General features: G+C 32.1%; 3 protein-coding genes across 3 annotated transcripts; 1 reads left to right on the top strand and 2 right to left on the bottom strand.

Moving 5' to 3' along the window:
• Positions 1 to 760: 760 nt before the first annotated feature.
• Positions 761 to 7,607, bottom strand: LOC117792014 (vesicle-associated membrane protein/synaptobrevin-binding protein). Its single transcript, XM_034631968.1, has 7 exons — positions 7,132 to 7,607; positions 6,875 to 7,042; positions 3,704 to 3,856; positions 3,531 to 3,640; positions 2,923 to 3,135; positions 2,015 to 2,122; positions 761 to 957 (listed from the first exon to the last, which is right to left on the bottom strand). Exons 2-7 carry the CDS (start codon positions 6,939 to 6,941, stop codon positions 802 to 804), a joined length of 807 nt encoding a protein of 268 aa, XP_034487859.1. The 5' UTR covers positions 6,942 to 7,042; positions 7,132 to 7,607; the 3' UTR covers positions 761 to 801.
• Positions 7,608 to 7,857: 250 nt separating this feature from the next.
• On the bottom strand, positions 7,858 to 12,575 carry LOC117793677. Its single transcript, XM_034634061.1, has 4 exons — positions 12,367 to 12,575; positions 10,085 to 12,310; positions 9,166 to 9,281; positions 7,858 to 8,490 (listed from the first exon to the last, which is right to left on the bottom strand). Exons 1-4 carry the CDS (start codon positions 12,476 to 12,478, stop codon positions 8,086 to 8,088), a joined length of 2,859 nt encoding a protein of 952 aa, XP_034489952.1. The 5' UTR covers positions 12,479 to 12,575; the 3' UTR covers positions 7,858 to 8,085.
• Positions 12,576 to 13,499: 924 nt separating this feature from the next.
• On the top strand, positions 13,500 to 18,640 carry LOC117793513 (N-acetylneuraminate 9-O-acetyltransferase). The gene is made up of 3 exons (XM_034633835.1): positions 13,500 to 14,039; positions 14,811 to 14,907; positions 16,301 to 18,640. The coding sequence occupies exons 1-3, from the start codon at positions 13,739 to 13,741 to the stop codon at positions 18,516 to 18,518; spliced, it is 2,616 nt and encodes an 871-aa protein (XP_034489726.1). The 5' UTR covers positions 13,500 to 13,738; the 3' UTR covers positions 18,519 to 18,640.
• Positions 18,641 to 19,683: the final 1,043 nt, after the last annotated feature.

Below are 19,683 nucleotides of genomic sequence, written 5' to 3'. Positions count from 1 at the left end.
AGAGCGAGCGCGCAACAGAGAGATTTGCTATCGATAGCACTAATCAGTTATCGTTGCAAGTTACAGTCGACTTTCACTTAAATTATCGCAAATATCGCATACGACGCATTATCGATAGTTTAGCAGCTCCAGAGATGCGCACAAAACAGAGAGAGAGAGGACTTGCTGACATGCCCATGTGTGTGTGTGTGTGTGTGTTTGTAAATTTCTCTTATTTACTTTGTTTTTTGTTTTAGTTTTAATGCAATTGCAATTGTTTTGCTTACGCCTATTTTTTTTTTTTTTTTGTTATTTTTTTCATTTTTTTTCTTTTCTTTACTTTAACAATTACATTATCTAAACATGTGTCCTTTCTTTGTTTAATATATGTTTGTATGTGTATGTGTACATATATGTGTGTTTGTTTAATTGTGTGTGTGTTTACATAATTTTGGTAGCTTTGATGGCTCGAAAACAAATTAACAAAATTTGCTCATTTATTAATTAATTAGCATGTTTGCATATTTGATATTGTTATTATTATTATTTATTTGAAAACATTAAAAAAACTAAAACAGAATCAAGAATTTTTAAATTTTAATTTTAAAAAAAATTTATGAGCAAATGAAATTAAATTAAAAAATTTTTTTTTTCAACTTTTCGAGAGTTTTTAATGTTGTTTTTAGTTTTTGCTGCTGCTTTTGTTGTTGTTGTTGTTGTTGTTGTGGTTGTGTTCGTTGTTGTTGTTGTAGTTTATGTTGTTGTTGTTACTGTTGTTGTTTATTATTTTTAGGTTGTTGTTGTTGTTATTTGTTATGGCATTCAGAGCAGAAATTTGCCCAGCAATAAACCCAATATAGCCGCAGCTATTGCGATTGCTATATAGAATACCGGAATCTGTTTTTCAGCTAAAACTGGAGTATAGGACTCGTTGATTTGCTTGGTGGCCGGAGAGCTCCGATAACGTGTGATTTGATCCTGCAAAGCGATATAGAATTTCCAAAATTTAATTAGTAAACATCATCAAAAACATTAACTCGTAATTATCAAAATTTTGTCATTAAAATTAATTTTAACTCACTTTGGAATTTACATTTAATTTATTTTGTAATCATCATCAATTATCTCAAAATTATATTTAGGGATTATTTGAATATTATTTTTCGAAATTTATAATCTTAAAGCTAAATTTTAATTTTTATTTAAAAACATTATACGTTTTATAATAAAAACTAAAAACATAATCATTATTTTGGATTTTTATAATTGTACTTATGGTAACTTTTATGCCAAAAAATTAAAACTCAAGAAATAATCATTATTTTTGAGCAAAAAAAAAAAAAAATAATAAACTCATAAAATAATGAATATTTCTTGCGCTTTATTTTTTTTGAACAAAAATATAACTGAAGTTGTTATTTTCACTGTATTATAAGGTGGACAACATTTATATATATTCCTAGTCCATAAACAAATTGAGTTTTTGTTATTGAACAAAAAATAATAAATCTCAAGATATAATCATTATTTTACGAGTTCTATTTTTTTTTTTTTTTGCTCAAGAATTATCATTATTACTTTAAATCACTTTAAAAATAAAAATTGAATTAAGAATTCTTTTTAACCAAGTGGAGTACATCAAAAAATTAAAAACATGATGTGTGGCTCAATATCTTTTATATCATAAATAAAATGTCCTTAAAGGACAAATATAACTATAATAACAGTTGAAAAATAAATTTTTATTGATTTTTTAAATAAAAATGTAATAAGAGTTATGGTTTAATATCTTCATAAAAAATTAAATATTTTTTTATATTTGTATTATTTAAATTAAATTTAATAATAAAACAATATTTGTAATAAAAAAAATTTTATAATCGTTATGTTCCCAGGATTATAATCCAGAAACGATTAACGATTGAAATCGAATTCTATCGGTTAACGTTAAAGGTTTTGTAGGTTTCGCTTATAGGATACCGCTATAATAGTGAAAAGAGTGTAGAATTTAGAGTGTAGAGAGTGTATTACGCACCTTCAAGTGAAGATTCTCTTTTCGCAGTTCACTGTTGACATCACGAATCTCCTTAAGCTCAGCTGCGAGGGATTCCACATGCTCCGCAGCATCGGACAAATTCGAGGACTGAAAAACATATATTAATATAAATATTAATTAAATCATGTTAACAAAAGTGACGCAAATTATGTCAAGAAATTTTTGTGGCATATTATAAAATATTAATGTTTAGTTTTTTTTCAACTCTTTCTTAATTGAAAATAAAGAAAATTGTATTATAGAACTGGTTCATAAAATATAATATTAAACACTACAATTTTATTATACAAAAATTCAATATAAAAAAATTAATAATTCTTTCTCAAATATTAATTGAATTGGAATTATTATTTTACAATGTTTTTTTTTTATTTAAAAAATGAATTTAAAATGAATTGTAATAATAATAGATAAATTTAAATGCACCTACTTAAAAAAAAAAACAAGTTGAAAATAGAATATAAGAAAACAATTTCTAGATTTATAGATAAAAATTTAAATAGATTGTCATTATTTTTTAAATTCGTTGAAAATGCATTTTAAAAATAAATTTTTATTGAATTTGGAAACTGTGATTTTCTTACTAATGCAGTTAATTGTTTGATTAGATAAGAGTTTTCTGAAAATCTCTTAAAAAAACAACAAACTAAACAATATGAAAAATGTAGTACGTATTAGAAAATTATTTTTAGATTTTTAACTAAAAACTGAATGGAAATACTGTAAAAATTTATTTAATTCGCTGAATAAAAGGGTTTATATTCATGTGAATATTGAAAAAATGAATATTAAATTCAAAAACTGCAAGTTTCTTACTAATTCAGTTTATTTTTTTTTTTTATTAAGAATGAGTTTTTAGAATATATTTTTTGGATTTTAGGACGCACCTGTTCCTCTATGGACTTGGGCTCGCTCTTCAGCGAATCGACGATACTTAGATTAACGGGATTAGTGGCGCCTCCACTTCCCCCACCTCCTCCACCGCCAGCGGCATTAACGGTGCTTCCACTGTTGTTGTCCGCATTCGCCTCAGCGGCGGGCATTTCAAACACACACTTCAACTTCGCGTCCATCAGCTGATCCGGCTCCAATTCCTTCCACTGCAACAAAACGAATAAAAAACAAGAGAATTATAGTGATTTCTTTTTTTTTTTGAAATAAATAAAAGTAGTTTACCCTGTAAATGGGCTCTAGGTACGCTAAATTAAGTTGTCGACTGATTGTTCCCATTGATATTGTGAAATGTACTATAGACTTGAATAAAACGTACACTTCGTTTTCTTCAGCTGCATAGTACATTTTTTTTTCTAGTTTTCTATAGGTTATTAGCTGTGACCCTGAATTAGAACCAATCGCAATTCGAATTTCGCAAAACGCCATTTTATTGCACGATAAAATTATCTCAGCTATGTTGTGTGAAAATTTCAGCCTCCTAGGTCTAATGGTTTGGGCTGCGCAATGATCAGTGAGTCAGTCAGGACAACGTTTGACTTACCAACTTGTTTAAATCAGTCAAATCGGCATCCTGTGGAGCCAAAACACTCTGCACCATAAACTTGTGCTTGTTCTTTTCCTGCTGATCATACATAAAGGGCTGAAGACAAACTGCAACAAAGAATTTTTAATTAATTTATATTTATATTTGATTTTAGATTAGTTTCTACTCACTTTCCACCTGCGTCGATCGATATGGCGCTATCTTTCCAATATTTGGACGTACACAATAACGCTTTGGAGCGGTTGTTTTGATCTTGAAGACCAGTGTCATTGCCGCATTATTTGTCAGTGTCATAATTGTCACCACTGGCCGATTGAACGGACCTGCAAATATACATATAACAATTCAAAGAATTCAGTTAGAATAATGTTTAAAAACTCAGTCTCAGTTATAATAGGTCAAGTAGTGAGAAAAATTGATATTCCGCAAAAAAATCGGTTTGGATTTGACAAAATTATGACAGAAAGTATGGAAAAAAAAATGCATATTTTTGATCTCGAATTTTTTTAAATTTAATGCAAAATCAAATTAGATTTGAGTTGTTCAGATTTTCCCCAATCATTCACAAAATTCCTTTAGCTTTGATTATTTTAAACTTATATCTCTTTTTACGTTAACCCCAATGAAAAAGAAATCAATAAAAATACATTTTTTTGAGAAAAATCTACTTTTGTAAATTTTGCATTTCAATATAAAACTAGATTTAAATTTCAGATAAACATCATTAGTTTTCCAAATTCTAACTAATAAATATAAAATTAATAAAATAAATATTTGAATACCGTCTGAGTTTTTTGATTTTAATTTGAAATTTGCATGTAATACTTAGAAATTTTTTTAGTTTAGTTTTTGTACTTTATTTTAAATTCTATAGTTCTATTTGAAATAAAATAATAAACAATACATTTGTAATAATAAATAAAATAATAAACAATACATTTGTAATAATGATATTATATTGTATTGTTTTCTGATTGGTTTTGGTTTTTTCGATGTCAAATTAATTTAATTAAAAACAAATACATATAAACACAATACTCACACACACACACACACAGAAATTCTTTGGTTTTTCTTTTTTGTTGAATTTGTTTTAGTTTTAAAGAAAATTCATTCAATAAGATTGACTGTAGATGTATTTATATGTATATATTTACACACACACACACACACATGCGTGTGTGCGTTAGCGATCAGTTAAGCTAACGGTGAATATTACACGCATACATACTAACATATGCATGAGTGTGTGCCAAAAATCACTCATAACGCACAGTGGTTACAACTCATTCGCATTGGCAAACTACATAGAACTACTGAAGTTTCTACCTACAGTAAGACAAGTTTTGTCCAGGGAATGATACCGGAACCTTGAACCGAAACTAACCGTTTCATTTTTAGTACCAGAACTGAAACCGTAACCGAATGAAAATTCTCTGTCAAGAACCGATTACCGAAACTTTTGTACCGGTACGGTTGTGGTAAAGTTGCTAGCTCAAAGGGTTGACAAACTTCCAACTCTCATAACTTGATCAAAACTGAACAGATTTTCAAACGGAATGTCATTTTGATCATGATTTGTACTCTATATTCATTCTGTATTCATTTTTTGTTCATTTAGAAAATTTAATTATTTTCGACCAAGATTCGATTTTGATGCTAATGGTCCCCCCTATCAAATTTTAAAAATTCAAAATTTTAAATCTCAAGTTTTCACTTTTAATCAACTCCTTATATCGTAATTAGTATAAAACAACACTTTAAACTTGATTCTGAGACTTTTCATTTTTTTGTTAAAAATCATGCCAAATTGGATAAAAATTTTAACTTGTTAAGTGACTAGTTCCCCAGTCTGACCAACTTGATCTAGCTAACTTGATCAAAACTGAACCGATTTTCAAGTGGAATGTCATTTTAATCAATTTTTGGGGTCTTTATTCACTCTGCATTCAAATTTTTAAGTTCTTGTTTAATTCTTAAAAAAAAATTTTTTTGCCCTAGGTTTGTTTATATCAATGTCATATTTATAATAAAAAATCTTAAAATTTGAAAATGCTTCAAAATTTATTTGTTGTACCAAAAATATATATATCTCCTATAACAAGGTGTACATTATTAAAAAAAAAAAAGTACTTTTTACAAAATTTTAAAGATTTCATTTGTAAGATATACAAATTTTATATAAATTTATTTATTTATTTTTTTTTGTCAAAACTGTTATTATGCTGCGTCGGGGCGAAAAAAAGTTTGAGGGCAAAATCAAGCAGTTGTGGGACACTGTACGCACTAAAACTCAACGAGCTGTCATATGCATTGTTGTTGTTGTTGCTGCTGTTGTTATTTGGCCAAAATTCAAAAAGTAAAGGAAAAATGGCCCATGAAAAAGTCGCTTGAGTATAAAAATAAAATGTTGGCCAAAAGGCGGCGACGACAAAGGTTTTAAATGAATCTAGAAACTAGAAACTAAAAGCAGAAGCTCAAGAGAGTGAGCGAGAAAGGGAGAGAGGCAGAGAAAACTGCCTCCAAAATGAACACGACGACGCGTCGCTGTCGCTGTTGGCAGCAACATGCCAAAACAGCCGCACAAAATAAAACAAAAAAAAATGTCAAAAAATAAAGAACAGAAAACAGCGACAAATTATTGATAAGCTGTGTGAAACAAAAAGCAAAAAAGAAAAAGTGAATAGAAAGAGAAAGAAATTAACATGCGGCCCTGTGCGTGAGTGACACTGTGTGTGTGTTTGTGTGCGTGCGTGTGAACTTTGCAGTTTGCTCTGTCGCCGCCACAGTCGCTGCCGCTGCAGCGTCAACGTCAACGCTGCAATGTTTACAATATGCATTCTCACACCATGATGATCGATATCGTTATCGATGCGACCTTCTGTTTGCATAGACCATTGCCAAGTTTATAAGCTAACTAAACCAGATTTAACTAAAATCATTAATTGCTTATAACCAATACTTTTCTAGTCTTTTTAGTTGCCACTTAAATGTGCTTGAATTAAATCTATATATACGTATATATACAATATTGTATATATGGGAATCAACAGATTTTGTAATAAATTGTAAAGTTAACTTTATAGTTCATTTAAGTTAATGTTTCAGCTTAAGCCAACGTATAAACTTGATAAGCCTCTGATGATCTGATGAGTGACCTTCTCTTTTGCAGCGACCATGTCAAGTCCAAAACCAAGAAAACCAAAACAAATTGGCAATTGGGAATGTCAAAAATGCAGCTGCTGCTTCTTCTTCCTCTTCTTCTGACAGCAGCTACTCCTAATTGACACTGACACACAGACATGCACGCACACTTATACATTACACTCCAATACACTTACCAATAAAGCGCAACTCATGCTCTGGCTGAATAGTCAGCGGAACTTCAAATTGTGGTGTTTTGTTCATATTGTTAATATTTCTTTTTTTGTTTTAGGTTGTTGTTGTGCTAATAACTATGTCACTGCTGTCTGTCCGTTTAATTCCTTTGCTCACTGTTGACGCTTCGCCTAAAAAAGCAAAGGCAAAAATAATAAAGAAAATTTAACAATGCAGTTGGTAATTTCCAATTATTATTAATCATTTCATGTTTGCTCACCTTTTTTTTAATTCCTTTTTGTATTTTTGACTCGAATAAATTTTTTGCTTTCGATTTCGCTTGTTTTTTTTGTCTTCCTTCTCCTTCGTTTCTCTTCTTCACTGCTTCGTTCTTGTCGTCGATATGATTGTATGGGTCTGTCTGTCTGTCTGTGTGTGTGTTTGTTTGTGTGTGTGTGTTGTGTGTGCAGCCACCAAAATATCGGTAAATGTATGCGCAAAAAAATCAACACTCGAAATTTTGTTGCGTTTTGTTGCAAAAAAAAAGTAACGACGATCAACGTTGTTGTTGTTTGCAATGCACTCAAGCCGCTTATGTTCAGAATGTAGTTAATAATAACGCCTGGTTTGTCTGTTTGCGACTTTACGCTATTTCACGCACTTTGGCTTCGTACTTTTCACAGCGAAATTTTCGTATGCAAAAAAAAAAAATCAGTCACCGCCGTCATACATATATATATGCACGTCAGACGCATGCGTCAACCATGGCGTACCAGACCAGCCGGCATGTGGAGCTGCCAGACTGCGCAAACAGTGTAGTGGCAACGTTAGCCAAGAACATATATAGCAACTCTGTGGCTGACAGCTGGCAGCGCGGAAAATTCAAATTTCAACGGCTTTCTTGTTTTTAATTTTTTATGTATGAATGTGTGTTATTATTTATGCGCATGTAATTACTTATGTATTATTATTTATACATGTAATTGTTAAAGCATTTGTTTAAATACTACTTATTATTGTTACCTCTATGTAGCGTTGCCACCTAGCTCAAATAGTGTGGCAAACAACTGAAAGCAATGCTGCATCTGGCAGCACGATATTTAAAGCGCGGCAAATTCAAGCTACTCAATTTTTGCATATGTTGTTTTAATTCAGTATGTATGTGTTTAAGTGTACATGTGTGTATGTAAATGTTTATGTAGCTGTTTGTAATACTAATGTAAATGTTGTGTCCTTAATTATCAACTGACTTGCTAAGCTTAAGATTAACAAGCTGTAGAATCTGCTCCTCGCTAACGTGCTCTTCTGTGGTATTTAGAAGGGTTTTAAAATTGTTGACGGCAAGCAACAAATTCTCCTTCAATAGTAGCTTTGGCGTCTGCACCAGATGCTCAATGAGGTAAGGATAATCGCTGATATGGTTTGGTTTTATCAACACATCGTTAAATGCCTCCATGTAGCATTTGAAAATGAAGCCATAGGCTTTAACGGCATTCAACGAGGGGATGGAGGTGGGTTCCTTTCCGGTAGTCAGGTCAACAGTCTGGGATAGTTCATACATTACGGACCAATCAATTTTATGATATATGGCGTCACTCAGCAGCTTTATGGCCTCCAGAGTTGAAGACTGCGTCAGTAACTGCAAGAAAAGGTTTCGGGCTTATTAAATATACATTACAAGCTATTTTATATATATATGTACATTAATAAATATTAATTAAATAATGATAGTAATCTGTGAGTTTGGTTGAGAGAGTTCCAAAACTAACAGGGTTTTTCATACTAAGCAATTTTCTCAAACTGTGAACTTTGACACCGAATTTAACTCCCATTCAATTCAAATTTCGCAAAACGCCGTTTTATCTTACAATGAATTCGCCTTAGCTATGTTATGTAAATATTTCAACTTCCTAGTTCGTATGGTTTGGGCTCCTCTATGATCAGTCAGTCAGTCGGGACAAAGTGTTTTATATATATAATAATATAATTATATAAAGTAAATCCAAACATTTTTTATCGTTCAATATATGAAATAGAATTTCTATAAAATATAAATGACATAAGAAAAACATACATATTCCAAAAAATATTAAGAATCAGTTTCATTAATATTAGAAACAATTACATAAATACATCAATATTATTATAATATTTTTATTATTATTCTAATTCTTTGAGTCTAATCCCCAATTCCCTTAATTTTTTTTTTTCTGAATTTTTGGTATTCAAAGTATTTTTTGTAAAAATTCTTATAGCAATTCAATGAAATCTATTATAGAGTTTCTCCCATTTTTTCTTCCTGCATTAACCTTACCGAAGCATATTCCTTTGCCCGACGAAACTTTCGTTTCTCCAAAAACACCGCCAATTGATCGTCCTTCCAAAATTGCTTGTGTTTCAATGTTTGTAACAATTCATCGACAGATTGGTCTGCAAATAAAGGTTTTTACAAAGAAGTTTTTATAAAGGCTTATTTTAAATATTAAAAAATCTTTTCAAAGCGTAGAGAAATGTGATTTTCAACATCATTATATCCTTTAAAGGCAATTAAAATGAAATTATTATTATTTATTTTTAAATTCTTTTGATTTTTTTTAATATATAAAATCCTTGTGAAATGTGATTGTTATTGAAATGTCATTAGCATTTTTTTTTTTACATACATAATTTTTTTTAATTCTTTTGATTTTTATATATGTATTAATTCTTTGTGAAATGTAATTGTCATTTTGAATTTTTTGTTTAAAGCAAATGAAATGTTTATGCATTAGTAATACTTTTTAAAATTAGCTGTTCAAATGATAATATTTTATTTTTTATGAAATTATACTTTTATAATAATAAATCAAATTTTAATAAACATTAATTTAATGCTACTGCTACTAAATATGCTTTTCATCATTAAATACTAATAAAATTATTATTTTTAAATACTAATAAGTTGAAATTCCGATTATTAAAATTATTTTCAAGCTAATTAAATGTAATTTTCGTTCTGATTAGTTTTGTAAATTTTAATAAAATGAGATTTTTACTATCATTAATTTAACTAATGCTACTAAATGTGATTTTCATTACGATTAATTTTTTTAAATACAAATTAAATGAGATCTTCATAAAGACTCATGTTTTTAGCTTCTAATAAAATAAAATTCCGATTATTAATATTATTTTCAAGCAAATTAATTGTGATTTTCATGATAATTAATGGATATTTTCTGATCAATACTTACTTGGAGAGCTGATTAAGAAGCGTGGATAATTCTTGATATGATATTTGACGATAAGATCCAAGACTTGAATACGGGATAAATCAAAGGTTTCCAGATCTCCACGCAGTGCATCCATGGAGTGAATTAATTGGAATGTGAGAGTCCAGTTGGAAGAACGCCACCAGCCAAGTTTACGAAATACAAGTGCCGATTTTTTGGCCAACATTAATTTGGATTTTTGCTTAGTCAATGGCAATTTTTGGGCACGTTGACGCTGCAACTTGAATTTCTGACGGCTGTTTGAATTATAACGCTTCTCCATCACCTCCAGCTGGAGTAGTGTGTGTAATAATCTACCCAGCGCTGCATAGTCCAGGGTATCAGTGAATTTGGCCAAACCAGCGGCCATTGAACTTAGATAATTATGTTGTATCAATTGCAGTTCATTTAAACTCGAGTTAAGATTCAGTTGTATGCTTAAAATGTAAAGTTGTAGTAGAAAATCCTGCGTTGGTGATTGACAATGCTTGAGCAAGCGTTCATCCAGCATTAAATGCTGCATTACATATTCTAATGGTGGCTTAAAATGTGGCTGACACTTGACAGCAATTTCTGTAAAAAGTTGGTTAAATTTTACATGTGTCAGGGCCAATTGAGCGAGTGAAAGCCAAGTTAATTGCGGCTCCACAAAGCTTAGATCCAGAAATTTATGCAAAGGAAATTGCTGCTTAATATAGCTGAGATTATTAAAGAAAAAGATGCGTTCTTCGGTGGAGTTTTCGAGTTGAAAGCGTAAATTTGTTAGCTGCTGACGTTTTTCTAACAATTGTAGTTTCTCTACAGGATTGGCGAGGCTTTTATAGATGGGCAAGAGTATGGAGTTTAAAAGTTCATCATAGGTTTCATCATAATCTTCTTCATTGTCTTGTTGCTGCTCCTCCTCTTGCTCCTGTTTAATTTCTGTTAATTTTAGCTGCTCATCCTGCTCCATTTCCAGCTCCTTTAGCTGCTTTAACTCCAACAAATGATCGAGTATCTGGTGGGCATGAGTTAAATCCAATAATTTAACATGTTTTGTCATAGTTTCAATGCATTCATCGCTGCCAAAGGCAATAGAACGTTTAAACAATTGATTAAGGCCTTTTAAAAGTTGATCTGCCGGTACTTCCCCCAGTTCGCCATCTAGGAAACTGAGTAATTCTCCTATTGTCAACATTTCCAGACGCTGTTCAAAGCTTTGAGCGCCTTCAGCAAAGTTAACAAGTTGTTTGCACAAACTATGTGTGTTTAAATCATTGTGTTTGTTTAGTAATTGCAACAATTGCTGACATTGATTGCATATATGCGCCTGTAGATGAAAGATTAAGCTGCCTGAAGGCAAATCCTGCCAATCCATATAGGTATTAACGCTTATGAGCGGTAACAGACGTTGCAGGGTATCCATTAGCTTGGCAGCCAGGTTGTAGAGCTGCTGTTGCTTCTGCTGCTGCTTTTTCTGTTCCTCTAGCTGCTGCTGCTGCTCTAGTTGCTGTGCCTGCTCCATTTCCCGCTCCTGCTCCAGTTTTAAAGGCTTTAAACGCAATTCGTAGACATAAAAGTAAGCTGGCAAGGGAATTTCCTTATCTACATCTTCTATAACATTAAGTATAACATCTAAAAGCTGTCGCATAGCTTCGCCTAGATAACGATGACGTCCACGACTCGATTTTATTATAGTTAGACGCTCCTCTGTGTCCAGCAAATGACGCTGCAGCAAACGCATTGCATTTGGCATTAGATTTACTTGAGTTTGTTGATAACAAATGGCTTTAGAGACAGCCTTAAGTGTGCCACACATCAAGGGCAACATCTCCAAGCGATCCAAAATTAAATGCGACAAATTCTCATTGAAACAATCCAAGTATTGGGAGGTTAACCAATGTGGTCCACAGGCCAAAAACTCCAGAAATGCTTCAAATAAGCCACATTTCACGGCCAAACTCACTGTAACCAGCTGATTTAAATGTGCTGGCCATTGATTTAATAGATGTACACATTGTGGATTCCAGCGTGCTAATGTATTATGATCCTCCGACTTGATATGCACACTATTTAATATAATATACATCATAGTTCCACGCAATTGTTCCATATCTCCAACAGCGATTGTTTTTATTTTATCTCCCTGCTCCTGCTGCTCGACCAGATCATGCTCCAGCAGCACATTATTCACCAGACTTATTAGCTGCTTTATATGCATCTCATTTCCTAAAAATATTAATATTTTAAACAAATTGTTTACAAATTTGCATACCAAAACATACCGCTATAAAAATTGAAGCTATTTAGCTTCTTGACTTTGTTATGATAGTTGCTATATACACTTCTGATTTGATTAAAGATTTCGCAATTATTTAAAGCCTGCAATTCTTCCATTTTACAGCTTTAAATTGATTAATTTAAGAATATTTTAATGTTTGCCGCTTTCGTTTATCTCAAGTTAAGGCAGAAAGTATAGCGATAAAAGTATCGATACACAATGCCGGCGACGATAAGTATTGCAAAAAGAGCGTTCACCAAATACAAGGTTACACCGCACAGAAACGTTAGAAAATATTTAATCACCAGAAACGTTAACACATAACACACTTGACACATTTCTAAATGAAAACTTATTTCAAATTGAAAAATGTTTATGCAAATATGTTGCTAGTTTATTTTAGCTAACAAATGACAACGTTGACACATTTCTAAAAGAAAACTTTGGCATTGACATTGAAAAATGTATGAGCAAATATGTTGTCAGTTTATTTCTTTTAATGCTAGAATTTTTTAACTTTACAATACCTTAAGCTTTTGATATTAAAATAAAATCATCATTTGTATTAGAATTAAAAAAGTATCTTTTTGAAATTAAATGTACCTTTTTTTAAGTAATATTAAAATGTGCATATTAAAAATGCAAAATTAATGCCATTAAAATGTTGTTTGTCTGGAACCAATAACATGGATTACATTTTGGAACTGTTTTCAATGAAATAAATTTAATTTAATTAAAAATGTAAGATCCAGCGTCTCGTTTTAATACTATTATTATTAATTTTTATTTTTTTAAATATAATACAAATCTGGGTAGTCTACGATAAAAAATACCGTATTAAGTCAAAGCAGTGGTGTTCAAAGTAAGCTAAAAAATACTTTTTCCTATAACATGTGCGACGAAAATGTATTTTAAAACATACTTTATGCAACTTTTGGACATCACTTAATTAAAGTGATTCAATGTAACAAAGCATATAAGCTGTGCATAAATGTACCAAATGCTTGTGACGTCATATCACTACAAAATTAAGGCGGCAAGCAAACAGCTGGTATTGCGCAGTTGCCGTCAACAGCGAAACTGTGACGTCACGTCGTACACGCAAGCATATCGATACCAACTATCGGCGGCAAGCAAACAGCTGATTGCGATAACAATAGCCCAAAGGGTCGCCTATCGAGCCAGCAGTAGCGTAAAGCAAACGGGCTGCAAAAACCGCAATACGAAGAACGTGTGCAGCGTAGAACGAAAAAGTGGATCAAGCCAAAAAAAAAAAGTATTAAGAATGCAAATGGCTCATAGGTAAAAGCAACTGCACTGCCAACAAACGATAGACTGGAACTGACAACAACAAACGGCAGATCAACAACAACAACATGGAGTTGCGTGAGCTGCGTACCGGCAACAACAACAACAACAACGGCAGCAGCAGCAGCAACAACAACTGCAGCAACATCGATAGCATTGTGGGTGGAGTAGGAGGTGGAGTGGGGAGTGCCGGTGAATTGCATGGCATTTGCATTGGCAGCGCTGCTGGCGCCGAAGGCGGCGTTCATCGTATGCCAACAAAAGCGGATCTCTTTATGGAACAATTAAATGCAACGAATGCCAAAAAAGTTGCTTTATTGCTTGTCCTTGGCTTTGTGGTCTATCACGGTCTGCTCAATTGGAATTATGGTGAGTAATCGATTTATCGATGGCTTGTTCGATATTAAACGCAAGTCGTTGATCGCACCAGTGCTGCCATGTCATCCTTTTTCCGGACAGATTTGTCCATCTTCAAAATGCATTTTTTTAAATTTCTGTTATACTTTAAAACATTCGCTTAAAATATTTATTTAATATTAAAAAAAAATAAGTGAGTGGCATCCATGTTAAAGTTGACTCGATTTAAATGTAAACAAATCAAAAAAAGTTTGCCCAAATTTCGGGAATCGTGATTAATAGGGCTGTTTGTGTTGTTAACAGTTGAAGTAACGACTATAACAAATCTCCGTTGCCAATTTAGCTATTTACAATTTTTTATAAGTATTGAAAAACACTTAAATCATATATTTTCTTTGTTTTGGGTGCTTACTCTTTGTTTTTCTTTTTTAACATAGATTAATTATAAGACTCTTTTCCAATTCTAATATTTTCAACGGTCAAAAATTGACAACATCGCGGCAAAAAAAGCAATAACACAAAAACTGAAGCAAGTATAATTTATGTATACTTAAAAACTTAAAAACTCAGATTCGTTCTGTTTTTCTGTCTCTTTTAAAAATATTTGTCCTATTTTTGTCCTTTTTTCGGAGTCCGTCTATACTGTTTTCCTTATCGACTTATGGCAGCACTGGATCGCACAGCTTTTTCGATATTGACAAATGAAAAATTTAAATTTGAATTTTGCACACTCTTATAATAAATTTATCTTTATTTATTAATTACTTATTTATATTTAAATAGGCAGCGACTCCTGTCAATGGCTGTTATCGAAGGGCCGCTTTAAGGGCGACAACGAGTGGCAACCCTACGGTTGCATGATGCACAAATACTCCTACACGTGAGTTATCGAATTCGAATATCGCAATCGGGGTAGACCTCTCTAATTAATTTTAATGCTTATCGCCCTCGCTGAGTCATCGCTTAAACATGTTTGTTATCAATTTTATGACTATTTGTAGTGTAATACAAATTTTGGACTCGAAATGTGTCACGCTTTAATGGAGGTGTGAAAGACCCCATAAAGCATATGTTATCTGAATCGGCAGAGTCGTTATTACCCTATCTGTCTTTCTATTTGTTTCTATGCCAATTTATCACACTACTTAAGTTGAGAAAAATTTGCTAAAACTCCCACCGATTTTTAAACGGAATGTCATTTTGATCATAAATTGACCTCTTAATTCATTCTGCATCTTAATTTAATTATTTTTGTAATAAAAATTATTTCCCTCTAGATTTTGAATTCGTGGCTAAGGGTCCCCCCTTTGAAATTTTGAAAATTAAAATTTTTAAATCTCAAGTTTTCACTTTTAATCAACACCTTACGTCATAATTAGTATAAAACATCACTTTAAAACGGATTCTAAGACCTTTAATTTTCTTGTAAAAAATCATGGTAAATCGAACAAAAATTTTGACTTGTAAAGTAGTGGCTAGGTCAAAGTTCAGACCAACTTCAAACTGTCATAGCTTTGTCAAAATTTAATAGATTTTTAAACGGAATGTCTTTTTGATCATGATTTGGCCTCTTAATTCATTCTGCATTTAAATTTAATTAATTTTGTAATAAAAATTATTTCCCTCTAGATTTTGGATTCGTGTCTAAGGGTCCCCCCTTTGAAATTTTGAAAATTAAAATTTTTAAATCTCAAGTTTTCACTTTTAATCAACACCTTACGTCATAATTAGTATAAAACATCACTTTAAAACGGATTCTAAGACCTTTAATTTTCTTGTAAAAAATCATGGTAAATCGAACAAAAATTTTGACTTTTAAAGTAGTAGCTAGGTCAAAGTTCAGACCAACTTCAAACTGTCATAACTTTGTCAAAACTGAACCGATTGAGAAGCGGAATGTCATTTTGATCATAAATTTACCTCTAAATTCATTTTGCATTCAAATTTCATTAATTTCGAAAAAAAAAATTATTTTCCTTTAGATCTTGTATTCGAACCGGGGTTGCCCCTTCTAATTCTCGAAAATTAAACATTTTAAGTCTTAAGTTTTAAGTTTTTATCAAATTTTTACGTCATAACTATTATAAAAAACTCGCTTAAGTATTTTGAATTTTTGTTTTTAAATTCATTTGTTGTACGGGTTCGGATACCGGATCCGAATAGAACCTTTTAGCGAATTAGTTGTTTCGGAACCGGACTCGATTTTATTTTCGGTATGATTTCGTCTTTAAAATAAAATGTAATTAATTAATCCAAAATTATTTTAATTACAGTGACACACGACGCTGTCTACGCTATTTTGCATTTTTCGATAACAAGAACAACTTTGTTTTTATCGGCGATCGAAGTGTTCGATTGTTGTATCAACGATTTATCGAGCAACTGCATCTACCGCAATCGGAGAGGGAGACAGCAAAAGAGAGCGAGACGGATGATAAGAATGGCTCGTGGCGTGATAATGTGATAACCCGTTTTGAGGATAAAAAACTGACAATGCTAGCACAATATATACCCGCCGATGAAGTAAATCCCATATTATTGGATCGCTTATTGCAACTGGAAATGGAAAAGAAATTGTCATCGGTTTATGTGCTGGGCTTAACCTATAGTAATCTGCAGGGAGGCAATGTTACGGAAGAACTACTCCGTCAATATAATGCAAACTTGACGCTTTTGGTGGCGCCTCTACATCGCTTGGTATCCCAAAGATCCCGAGTGCTGTGGAAACTCGCCGAACGCGTGGATGAGGAGAAATTGCCGACGAGTTGGAAATTGCAAAACGATGACATTGATCGACTGAATAATGTGGCACGCAATGTATTTCATTATACGGATATAAGTCTGTGGGAATCGGCCTGGCATATAGCCAATGGTTTGGTGGATAATTCCATAGCTGGTTACGCTTTAAATGAGCATGGACAGCGTTTGGAGGTGCAATTACTATGGAATATGTATTGCAATGATCAAATGAATTATAACGATGGCACGTGCTGTAGCAGTGCTGAGCCGCATACAAGTTTACAAATTGTAGCGTATGCGCTATTCGGTGTTTGTATTGCTTTAGTTTGTGGCATGTGTTTGCGCCGTTGGCTGTTGCATTTACGTGGACATACCTTGTATGTGCCACTGCAACAACAACAGCAACACAATCCACATCACAACAGTCAACCCTTAAAAAAACCATCATTTTTAACCGCCACACCTTTGTTGGCTTTATCACTATTGGGCCTGATTTTAGCCTATTTCTATCTGTGCGATCGCACCAATTTCTTTATGAAAGAGAACAAATATTATTCGGAATTTAGTTTCTGGATACCCGTCGGGTATGTCTTTGCTTTAGGCTTATTTTTTACGGAAGATTCGCGTTTAACGCAAGTCTTGAATCGCAATCAAACGGATGAATTACGTGGTTGGATTTTGTTGGTTGTATTAATTTATTATATGACTGGCGCCCAACGTGTGTTGCCCATACACATGCACATTAAGTTGCTCATTTCTGGTTATTTCTTTTTAACCGGTTATACGCACTTTACGCACGTTTGGCAAACCGGTTCAAACGGTTCCATGTTTGTGCGCTTTTTTCAGTCACTTTTCAGGGTGAATTTCCTCTGTGTATTGTTGTGTTTCTGCATGAATCGTCCGTATCAGTTTTATTATTTTGTACCCTTGCTTTCATTTTGGCTGTGTGTGGTCTATTTTGTGCTAGGGTTGCCACCGCGCATTACAAGCGCCTCCTTGGATGCATATCCATTGCATTATTTGTATTTAGTATGCAAATGCATTGGTTGTTTGGGTTTAATAACCGTGCTTTTTATGTCCGAGGTGTTTTTCGAGCGGATTTTTGTCACCCGTCCGTGGAAGGCGCTTTTTGTCAGCACCGATGACGATATACACGAGTGGTGGCATCAGTGGAAACTAGATCGTTATACCATCACATTTGGCATGATTTCAGCTGCCTGTTTTCATATTGCCCAAAAGTATAATGTTTTTGATGATAATAATCATGGCAATTTATTTTCACGCCGCACTTCATTATCGGTTACACTGCTCGCTCTTTTGGGCGTTGGCATCTATACGTCCTTTTCGTTCTTGTGCCGCAATGTGCAGAATTGTGAGGAAATTCATTCATATATTGTTTTTATACCCATTATTGGTTATATTGTTTTGCGTAATATTTCGGGTATATTACGCACTAGATATTCAAATTTCTTTGCTTGGTTTGGACGCATCTCGTTGGAGTTGTTTGTGTGCCAATATCATATTTGGTTGGCTGCGGATCGTCATGGTGTGTTGGTGTTATTGCCGGGATTCCCCACCCTCAATATGATCATCACTTCGTTTATTTTCGTGTGCGCCTCACACGAAGTGCATCGACTCACACAAATTCTATTGCCCTACGCAGTGCCCAATGATTGGCGTCTTGTTTTGAGGAATTTTGTTATATTTTTGATTATTCTCATACCAGTTGCGCGTTCCGATGGCATGTTCTAAAAAACCCTACAATTTATTATTACCTAATATAATTATTATATGCAAATCTTAAGTTACAAACAAAAAAAAAATTAAAACTGTTTAAATTAAAATACATTTGAAGTTGAATTTAAAAAAGCAGTTGTTGTAAAGTAGATCAAAAAGAAAGAAAGGATCAAAAAACCAGGGACCGTAAGGCTTTTTTTTTAATTAGAAAACAAAAATAATTTTTTGAAAATTAGAAGATAAATTTTTTATTGATTTAAAAAAGAAACTTTTTTTGGACGACAAATTCGAAAACATAAACTAATCTTTTCAATTTTTTATTATTAAAATTAATTTAAATAGTAAAACAATTTTTACATGTATAAAAATTAAACCATACATTTTATTTTAAATTTTAATTTAAAAACTAAAAAGAATTTTTTGACAAATTATTCCTTTATATATAAATAAAATTAAAATAAATATTGAAAATAGTTATGGTTTAATTTTTACATTAAAATAATAATATATATAGTAATTTTTTTTTATTAATTAAAATTTTTTTTTAAATTTAAAATTAAAAAGGTTGAGCATGTTTTGGAATTTGGCGTACAAAAATAGGTGAATTTTTGTCCACTTTTTTGACTTTATTTTTTTCAAACTGTTGAGGTCCCTAAAAAAATACCAAAAAACAAAAAGCAAAACGAAGCGCAAAATTCCTAAATTAAAGATAATTTAAAAAAATGAATTGCTGCAACCAATTTATTATTATATTATTAATTAAACTATTTTTTGTTGCTTTCCAAAGGTATTACATACGCACACACACACACACACACGCATACACACATGCATAAATAGTTATACTAAATTTATATAAATATTATTACAAGTATATGCAATATGCAAATATGATAAAAAATGTAAACCGCGTTTAGATTTAGGACTAAAATGTTAGCTTTAAAACTGCACAATCTACTTAATTAAATAAAATTAATACACTTGCAGCGTAGCTATGCACACACACACACACACACACACGCATACATATTTATATGTACATGCATGTATGTACAGCCATGGACAGATAAATGTAGCTGCCATCGTGAAAAAAACTGTAATAAGTCTGTTATTTAAAAAAAATCTTTGTTTTGATTGAAGCGCAATTAGCAGACGAACAAATTAATGCAAATATGTAAAA

This window comes from Drosophila innubila, chromosome X (genome assembly GCF_004354385.1).
Source record: "Drosophila innubila isolate TH190305 chromosome X, UK_Dinn_1.0, whole genome shotgun sequence".
Lineage (NCBI taxonomy): Eukaryota > Metazoa > Arthropoda > Insecta > Diptera > Drosophilidae > Drosophila > Drosophila innubila.
Note: the sequence above shows the minus strand (reverse complement) of the source record. Positions and strands in the feature narration are given on the sequence as shown.

Coding starts and splice junctions, on each gene's coding strand:
- LOC117792014 (XM_034631968.1), bottom strand. CDS start 6,941: ATGAACAAAACACCACAATTTGAAGTTCCGCTGACTATTCAGCCAGAG. Junction 3,857..6,874: donor GCATGAGTTGCGCTTTATTG/GTAAGTGTATTG, acceptor GTATATTTGCAG/GTCCGTTCAATCGGCCAGTG. Junction 3,641..3,703: donor TCGATCGACGCAGGTGGAAA/GTGAGTAGAAAC, acceptor TCTTTGTTGCAG/TTTGTCTTCAGCCCTTTATG.
- LOC117793677 (XM_034634061.1), bottom strand. CDS start 12,478: ATGGAAGAATTGCAGGCTTTAAATAATTGCGAAATCTTTAATCAAATC. Junction 12,311..12,366: donor TAGCTTCAATTTTTATAGCG/GTATGTTTTGGT, acceptor TAATATTTTTAG/GAAATGAGATGCATATAAAG. Junction 9,282..10,084: donor CTTCTTAATCAGCTCTCCAA/GTAAGTATTGAT, acceptor CTTTATTTGCAG/ACCAATCTGTCGATGAATTG.
- LOC117793513 (XM_034633835.1), top strand. CDS start 13,739: ATGGAGTTGCGTGAGCTGCGTACCGGCAACAACAACAACAACAACGGC. Junction 14,040..14,810: donor TCTGCTCAATTGGAATTATG/GTGAGTAATCGA, acceptor ATATTTAAATAG/GCAGCGACTCCTGTCAATGG. Junction 14,908..16,300: donor ATGCACAAATACTCCTACAC/GTGAGTTATCGA, acceptor TTTTAATTACAG/TGACACACGACGCTGTCTAC.